The 9,347-nt window shown below is 41.5% G+C and overlaps 2 protein-coding genes across 20 annotated transcripts in view; both read left to right on the plus strand.

Annotated features, from left to right (window-relative positions):
* mbnl1 (muscleblind-like splicing regulator 1) overlaps window positions 1–5,405 on the plus strand; it is a 49,560-nt gene extending 44,155 nt beyond the window's left edge. For 11 of the 19 annotated variants that reach the window (XM_030363750.1, XM_030363747.1, XM_030363745.1 and 8 more), the window contains 3 exons: window positions 165–209; window positions 1,009–1,080; window positions 1,542–5,405. In XM_030363750.1, coding sequence (XP_030219610.1) covers window positions 165–209; window positions 1,009–1,065 — 102 coding nt within the window. In that variant the 3' untranslated portion in view covers window positions 1,066–1,080; window positions 1,542–5,405. Of the gene's footprint in view, window positions 1–164; window positions 221–1,008; window positions 1,081–1,541 lie in introns of those variants that run through there. The other 8 variants (XR_003977663.1, XM_030363754.1, XM_030363757.1 and 5 more) reach the window with 5 other exon arrangements.
* Window positions 5,406–6,448: 1,043 nt separating this feature from the next.
* On the plus strand, window positions 6,449–8,824 carry LOC115548866 (ras-related protein Rap-2b). The gene has a single exon (XM_030363759.1). The coding sequence runs from the start codon at window positions 6,772–6,774 to the stop codon at window positions 7,318–7,320; it is 549 nt and encodes a 182-aa protein (XP_030219619.1). The 5' UTR covers window positions 6,449–6,771; the 3' UTR covers window positions 7,321–8,824.
* Window positions 8,825–9,347: the final 523 nt, after the last annotated feature.

The following is a 9,347-nucleotide window of genomic DNA, read 5'->3' on the forward strand; positions in this document are numbered from 1 at the left end:
AATTCAATAACCATTGTTTTGATGAATAAACAGTATGATTAATTAAAACAATAATGTTATGATGGATAGCTTTGTGTATCTGTAATTGTGGAAAGGCACACACCGTATTCTATTGAATGTTTGTCCTCAAATTAACTCATTTTTTTGTCCTTTTCCATTTTGAGGACTCTTCCTTATCAAAGTTGACTACCAACGAATACATGCAATTGGTATGTATGAGGTAGTTTGCTTTGTATTTTCTACAACATTTTCAGAACTGGTTCTGCACAGTATGTGCAACAATTGCTACCTGTGCCATGTGGTGCTTGGCTTTTTATGTATTGTTTTTTTTGTTTTTTTTAATTTTGTTTTTCTACATTTGGGCTTCTTTTTGCGCTGCTGCCTCCAGCACGTAGCATAGCCCAGCTTTACCAGTTCTTCAGGCAAAATACGGACAAACAACAATTTCAATGCATTACTTAAAGTCCAATGTTCTTATCCGCCAGGGTAGAGAACATTTGCACCATTGCAACCAGTTTTAAAGTCTACGAATTGTGTGTAGAGCAGACTCCATTCAGAAGGTTTCATCAATATACAGTATGCATTCGGGCTGGGGATGTTTGTGATGGTTATTGGTGACCGGTCTCTGAGCTGGTTTGGTGTTAGTATGTATTGAGGCGTGCAGGTCAACAAGGCTGGGGGGAAACTTGGATTTGCATGTCAAACACTACCTTACTGACAACGTCGTCCTACCTCACTACCACCCTTCTGGAAGAGAATGTCGACTTTTTACATATAGTAACACCACCCGAATAACCTGCCTGAGTCAACTGTGGCCAAGCGTTAGCCAAGTCGGCCTTTAGCTTTGTCTTTTTTTTTTTCAGCAACAAACAAGCTTTTACCGTGTGTGGGAAGTGTTTCTTAAAAAACATGATTGATGCTTAACATTTTGGTTGGCCTACATCCAGGAAACAATGGGTTGCATGTCGAAATGTTCACGGGATCTCTGTTCTGTCTCTTGTTCCCCAGATTCCAATAATATCTGCAGATCATCTGAGTAGTCACAAGTACTTGACTCAAATGTAGTTCCTCTCAAGAACAGTGAGTTCCACTTCCAATCATATCCCCCTCTCTCTCTCTCTCTGTGTCTCTCGCTCGTCTCTGTTTGTCTGTATTTGTCCGTCTCCTGATCTCCCTCTCTGTCTCTCTCAGTGCGTTCCACAGAAGAAAATGCCTGTCACTGAATGAAATTGTGTTTGCGCTACGCCAATACTATTTCTTAGCATTATTATAGGAGACATTATTTGTATTGGAGAAAAGAGAAATGATTGAAACCAGGAATAACATTTAAACCTGCCCTATGGCGCCTTACTACTGCAGTCTTAGTGTGAAAATCACATAGTTATATCTGCAGCTCCAACTCAGTCCACTAGAGGCTGCTAATGCAGAGCTTACATGGTGCATGTTTAACATTATAGAGATGACTCTTTTTCATCATTTTTTTCATCATTATTTTCTTTTTGTCTCTACCACCCCCTTCTCTCTCCCATATTTCCCCGCAGATCAAATGAATGTGTGCTGGTGCCGTCCACGCCAAACTAGTTCAGCCTTTATGTACATAACATTCGGGAATGTCCAGTGCCGGGAGAGGAGCAAAGGTGCTGTCTCCGAGAGCGACCCCCCCCTCTCCTACCTCCCTCTCCCCAACCCCAAACCCCCCCACCCCCACCCTCAAGGACGATGGTCGTCGTAGTAACGCATGTCATCTATCTTGGGTGCAACCCACTTGGTCCCGGCGCCACCAATGCCCCACATATCAGTATCAAGAGGTGTGGACGCCACCAACCAACCAACAACCTCCTCCTCATTGGCTGGGAGATTTACCCTGTTGCCTACACAGCAGAAGACATTTTGGTGAAACGCGGGGGGGGAGGTGGGCGTCAGTGTGTCTTATATCACAGAGGGCTCATCCTCTTTTTTTTATTTTATTTTACACATTACACCTCTGTCTCCGGCAAATTTGGAGCACTCAAATTGACGTTTTGGTTATTCTTATTATGAGTATGGATTCCCATTGTGCTCATAGTCTTTTACTGCACCAATAGCAGGAAAAGAGCGAGGTTTGCGTTTAGATTTGGGTAGACAATGCTGGTACGTTTGTAGATGAGAACGATTTTGTCTCCACTTTTTTTTTTATTTCACGATTTTCTAAACAATAGCCATAAACATATAATTTACAAAAATAAATGCCAACATGCACCTTGAATATAAAAAAAAAAAAGGAAAGGCACCAAAAAACGTTTTTTATTCGCCAAATCCTGTTCAGCATGCGCAGTTTGGTTTGTATTTGTGTTTCCTTTTGGTGGCGACTAGTGGAACTAGACTAGAAATGAGGGTCTTGGACATACGAATGTTCTGGGTAAACCAACACACGTGTACTTTGAAAGCACAGCCAGGCTTGCTACTCCTCCTTGTGTCCCGTGCCATCAACCCCCCCCACCACCCCCCCATACAGCTAGTTCCTACAGAGTGTTCTCACAGCAGTGTTATTAGGTTTTACCGAAGGTATGCGCATTGTACGTTTGCAATATGTTTTATTTTTTTTCCAGTGTTGCAGCATCAATTAATTATGTTTGTGTCTCTTTTTTTTTGCCTGATGCGTAGTTTAGTGGGGTTCAGGGAAATTGGTCCTCCTGACGAGTTTAGTTGTTTTTCATTCATGATTCAGTTTCTTTTGGGTTTTTTTCCGACGATTTTCTCCCATCTTTTCTTCATTTCTCCCTCCGGTACTCGTTTCTTGCCTGTTTTTGCCTTGGGGTTTTATCACGTCGTGTGTTTGTCAGTTGGGACACTGGGACTCTGAAGCCTGGTGCTGCGATGGAGTTGAGCTGAAGGTGTTACCCCCCACCCCACCCTACCCATTTTAAAGAAGAGGGACTTTAATACTGTGTCTGTGAGCAGCACTGGTCCAACACGTTGATCACATGATGTAAAAACAAACCCTCTGATAGGTCACTTCAAATACCAGTGCACTTAAAGGATCACAGCTCACCCTCGATTCAATTACACAGCAGAGATTGACTAATTCATACGTGTGATGGCATGATGAGACCTCATCAATTTGACCGGTCTTTCTATGGATAGAAACTACTCCTAACGTGTTTTCATTCACCGATTCATCATCATACTATAAAAACCAAAGCACAGTTGTACTATATATTTTTTCTCAATCATATTCATAAGAGTTACTGACGCATGTTCTAAGATATTTTAAAACTATTAGCGAGAAAACATGATTATCTTATCATTCGAATGAGCCGAATACGGGCTCTTTCCATTTTCCCCCAGAGGTGTGTGTTTGTGTCTTCAACGATTGTATTGTACCTAACGAAGCCTTAGATTAACATGTGTGGTTCGTGTCCAATGTACCTCCAATCACAGTGCAGGTAACGAACACCAATGACCTTTTATAGTCCATGTGCCGCTAAAGATCTCTCTTTTTCTTCTCCCTTGTTTTCCCGCTATGTAAAGGTAACAATTAATCTCTCTTAAAATTTTTGCATTGATTTTATGTGTTACGTACTACTTAAGAATTTGAATCTATTTGAGGTATGTAGTTGTAGATTTTCCTTTTTTTTGCCTTACTATATATTACTTGACAACATTGGTATAGCAGTTGTAGATTTTTGAGATAGTATGACATTCATAACTTTTTTCAAACCATATAATTTCATATAGCTGGATGTGTTTTTTGTTTCGTTTGTGTTACATTGTCTATTAATAGATAATTGATGAAAGAGTTTTTTACAAGGAATGAAATCAATTAATTTGCTGCAAACGTGCGGCAACGCAAAAAACGTATACGTTTAACCAAGCGACATTTTAATCTGACTCGCGACACGTCAAGGTGGTGTTTGAAGATTATATTGTATTGAGATATAGTTTTGTTTTTCCATGTTTTAGACTAAGATTATTTTCTACTGTATCCATTTCAAACAAAAAGAGACACGTAATATTGTTTAAATATTTCTTAAGTTTGCCCTGAATGTCAGGTCAAAGCGAACAGTGAGATGGACGGGTCTTAGTGTGTGTGTCTTGTGGAGAGGGAACTTTAGGAGTGAGAGAAAGACTTTAGCCAGACGGGTGAAGTCAGATATGCTGCAGCTGATGAGTTCATCACCTAAGGGTGGCGAAGGTTGACTTTTTGCACTTCTGTATATAGTCAAATGAACAGAGAAGAACATGTATCATACTGAGATATTATTTTGAATAATAAAAAAAAGATCTATAATTATAAGGAATTTTGTTAGATTAATTTAAAATTGTTAAATTAGAAGACCAGCTAAAAAAAAAAAGAAAAAACAAACGCTTGCAAAGAAGGGCACTAGTTTCTTGGCCAAACGCATTGAGAGAAAGCAACGCTTTTATAGCTTATTTGGTTAGTCGGCTTGCATTGCCAGGGATTGTTGTTGGGAGGCGGGGTGTGTCACGCACTCCTCTTAGGAACACATACACCCAACGATGTCCAAGCAAACCATTGTGTTGGACTTATAGTATATACAGTTGAGACAGCACACTATCCAGATTGGTTATTTCTAGTATTTTCCGGGGTTTGACTGCATGTGAAACTACACACCTATACAGAACAAAATAAACCGTACCATAGATAAGTAAGGAAAGTTAACACACTCAGATGACATTAAACACATTAGCGTATTTTTGATACACTAACAGTCGAGGTCATCCACTGTTGGCGTAAAAAAAAGAAAGAATAATACTTTCAATAAAAACAAGTCATGTTACTCGTGTTATAAACAAGTTTTTATTTTATTTCAACCAGCCATATTATTCAGAAGGTGATTCAGTATTGGCAGCACCCATACACCCCTGGTATATCTTTGCTTTATCTCAGCCATATGTTAACACCCAACGTTGACTTACAGGAATATATTCCTCCAATCATAGCTGTGCGCTCAGCAGGTGAAGGCTCACCACCGTAAACACACTTTGGCAATGAAGTTTTCTTCAAAATGAATGTAACTGTCTCTGCAGTCAAGGGCAAATACAAAAACACCTTTTCAACCTGAGGTCACTGTAAAGTTGCTCCAGAACCAAAGCATCATTTTATTTTGTTTTATTTCTTATGTTTTGTTTTTTTTCGAACCGGGCCGAGCAGTTTGGGCAGACGTCCCGCTGTTGTCTTAAACGAAAGGTTTTCTTCCCTGCTGGGATGCACGCTTTGACCGCTTTTTACTCGTAGGTGCGAATACCACTTACATACCTGCTAATAGTTGCCACACAATGTTGTACTATTTTGTGTCCAGGTTTGTTTATGCACATTTTATTGTTGCCATGATTGACTCTTGCTGTATGGATTTAAAAAAAAATGAATAAAATAAAAAATTGGATTTGCTCATGCAACCCTAGTTGCTCGTCTGTTTTATTGCAATATGAATGTATTTATGTGGTGTGTGTTTGTCTGTTTTTAATCCCAAACAGTTTTACTGATTGAAGAAATAAACCCTGAGGGAAATGAACCACTGTTGCGTAATGTAGTAACATGAGCGTAGGAATCGTCCCATTGATTATAATAGTACATCTGCACTGATATTAGAAAATGGATGGTTTAAAGTGCACTCAAGATACATATGTATTTTGTTCTGTGTTGTTGCTGTTGGTTATAGTGTAACCAATTATTAAGTATCTATAACTATAAGACATGGAAATTATGTTTTCATGTTTGAACTAGTACAGCCATAGGCTGATAACTCCCCTTTCCCAACCAACTGGATGATTGCCTTATTGGAATATTGTATTATATACATGCAGGCTATAGGCGGTCATATATTATAGGGCAGCCTGTAAGACCTAATCTGCAGTCATGATGGAAGTTTGGGGATTTGTTAAGTTGTAAAATAGACTTTGATAACATTCAATGTTTTATGATTACACCTCCCCAATTGATTGTTATATTTCATACAATTTCTGATTTCTCAACCAACTGGATGATTGCATTACAGCGATATTGTATGGTAAGATATGTCCAGGCTAGTCCAATAGCCTATTATATTATAGGTCATGCTAATGCATATGCACTGCAGTCATGATGGAGATCCATCATGACTGCATCATTATTTGATATATTGCATACCATTAGTTTACATTTGGAAGTTTTTGGAAACGTTCAGTTGTAAAATAGACATAGTTATTTAATGTATTTAACAACTTCCAAATTGGTCAGCCAGTCAGTTGCATTCATTCAAATGAATGGTAGCGACATCTTGAGGCCACTCAGTTGATTCATAGGGATTTCTTCTCACAGTAATCAGTAATGTCAAACAGGTCAGATCGCCGTGGACAAGCATGCGCACTATCTTTTCCCATAAATCCACTGACTGGGCGACTTCTTACTGCAGGTTTCGGATGACTACGCCTTTAAGAAAGCGGAACTATGCGCTGGCTTCTGACGCGAGTTGCCTTGCGCTGAAAATGTGGGCAGGAAACGCCGAGCAAGAAGGGAGAAGTGATCACGCTTTTTCAGCACCGTTGCACAATATAGGCAATCAAATGTGCGTCGATTTCCGCCGCTTATATTAAGGAACGGCCCTTCTTCTCGCCATTTGTGGTCTTTGGGCGATACACCGTACCCCCGCGAGCTCGACCGGCGACAGACCGCGTTGGTATCCGAGCGCCAGGGCTGGTTTCCCGTCCTGCTCGGTTCGACAACATAGGGGCGGCCAGCGGGTGGGAAAAAGGATTCGTGGAAAGGAGGTGCCTTATTTCCGACCAGCCATGAGGGAGTATAAAGTGGTTGTTTTGGGATCGGGTGGAGTCGGTAAATCTGCATTGACTGTCCAATTTGTGACGGGGTCCTTCATCGAGAAATACGATCCCACGATAGAGGATTTCTACAGAAAGGAGATAGAAGTCGACTCGTCTCCGTCGGTCTTGGAAATCCTGGACACTGCGGGGACCGAGCAGTTCGCCTCCATGCGAGATCTCTACATCAAAAACGGGCAGGGTTTTATTTTGGTCTACAGCCTGGTGAACCAACAGAGTTTCCAAGACATCAAGCCGATGAGGGATCAGATCATCCGCGTCAAGAGATACGAGCGTGTGCCGATGATCTTGGTCGGAAACAAGGTAGACTTGGAAGGCGAGCGAGAGGTCTCTTCCGGGGAGGGGAAGGCGCTGGCTCAGGAGTGGAATTGCCCGTTTATGGAAACTTCTGCCAAAAATAAAGGATCCGTCGATGAGCTGTTTGCAGAGATCGTCCGACAGATGAACTATTCCACTGTTCCCAGCGGCAGCGACCAGTGCTGCTCTTGTGTGTTGCTCTAAAAGGACACTGTCGGTAGCCATCTGTGTTGTTAAAGCGTAGGCCTCTGTCGAACCCTAGTTCACAACTTCTTGATAACCCATGATGTGTTTTCTGGTCGCAGGCTTCGCGAGTATTTTTTCTTTTACACTGTTGTCTTATTGCACACAAAAGAAAATTGACGGCAGCAGCAAAATGATTATGTAAATAGTCTGGAAAGTGTTTACATGACAAAGTACTTGAATGTTAACGATTTTTATAGCTTTGTATATGACACTTCTCTGGAAATGTGCCTCAATGGGAATGTCTTGTGAACCTAGGAGAAACGCTTAATGTTTTGTTTATGGACAGTGATGTTTTTTGATTTTGATCTTTGAGTAGAACTGTTAAGTCTTCTTGGGTGGAACCATTTGTACAGAGATGGGATTTTCTTCCCACCTACTCTGGCAGAACTGGGGTTGGTCATTATTGGGCGGGGTGGGGGTGCATCTTACTTTGGGCTTACATGGTTCATACGCCCTAAAACTACAGAAATGGGGCTGTTTGGATATGCTCATAAGACTATCAAGCAAACAAGCACCAGTCAAGCCTTGCATTTAGTCTCTGGAACCAAAACATCCAAGTATGAATCATGAGACATCAGGCCTCCGCCACCACCTTAAGAAACCGTGCTACAGAGGATCAACAGTATGTGGCGTTACAGATAGCCTATATACCCCCACACCCCTAACCCCTCTTCCTGGTATGGTGAAAGTGGACTTCTTCTACTAACTGAACTTGCACTTAGCTGACGGTTTTCCTGGGTGTGCAGTGCGGAACGTGGACCTTTTGTAGTGCAGTGTTGTGGCGGCATGGGGAGAAACAGGGCTCCCATGTTAAGTGCCTTCCTATAAAACAATATTCCTGTGACTGTGCCAACAGATGAGCCCGTGTACTTCTGCAGTGCGTCTTAATGGCAATCATAGAACCCTTATCCGCATTTCTCCTGTTTTTCAGATAACATTAGTGTTTGTTCGATTCCCAATCGGGAGTCAAAGTGAACAGAGCCTCTTCCCTGTTTATTTTCTCCCCCTTGTTTTAAGGTTCTGTGGCGGTTGGGACATTCAGCTCAACAACAGGCCGAATGCTTCAGATCTGGCCTTTTTGTTCTTCTGGTGGTATTAGTGGGCCACAAAGTATGAACCCTCGACAACCACATGACGTTTTTTGATTCACTGTATGGCAAGCCATGTCTGTGTTTTAACGTTTTTATTTTCAATAATGTGACATTTTGACCTTTTATTGTGAATTTATTTCTTGGGAGGGGGGGGAGAAATTCTTTATCATTCACCGATCAGGTTTCAAAGACATTTAATACAAAAACATTTTATGTAACTTTTGTGTGCTGTGCTTATTTCTGTAGGGAGGTTACTCACTTCTCGTAATTATTCTGTACTATTTTGTTCTTTTAAGCTGGACTCTCATTTGGAATGGTATGATCCGGTTATCAAATTAAATGGCCCAAGAAACTGTTTTTACTAAAATTCACCCAACAAATTGTTGAATTTATTCATGGGCCTGACTTTCTATCTACAACATACCAGAGTGTTTTAACTGTCCATCCCTCAAATATAGTGAGGATAACCATAGTGTTTTGAAAGGTGTTAGCTGATATCAGCAGAGGCATTCAGAGTACCATCCTTCACTTACTCCTCCTGACTACGCAGTTATACGCCAATCCTCAGATACCCAAAGAGTTTGCATATTCAGTCAACCAAAAGGTCTTTGCCATTTTCAAACGGTTTCCTTGTTCCCCCAGAAATGATCAGTTGCGTGTAGCTTTCAAATGCACACATGTTTACTAGACCCACTCCGGGCAGCGAATGGTAACCGAGCCAGGGCTGTTGGTCCAGTTGTTTGGGTAGCTGGGCAGGGTTTCTCCCATCTGTGTGCTTTTGGGGAGAGACACTCCCTACCCCCACCCCCTGCCCACCGCATGTTTCAGAGCCCGTGGACCGGCGGACAGAGGGAGGCTTTCTGTGTCAGCGGGCAGACTCGCTCGGCAAAACAC

Source organism: Gadus morhua, chromosome 8 (assembly GCF_902167405.1).
Source record: "Gadus morhua chromosome 8, gadMor3.0, whole genome shotgun sequence".
NCBI classification, from domain to species: domain Eukaryota; kingdom Metazoa; phylum Chordata; class Actinopteri; order Gadiformes; family Gadidae; genus Gadus; species Gadus morhua.

What these genes read in the sequence shown, in the direction of transcription:
- LOC115548866 (XM_030363759.1), top strand. Translation starts at nt 6,772, where the DNA reads ATGAGGGAGTATAAAGTGGTTGTTTTGGGATCGGGTGGAGTCGGTAAA.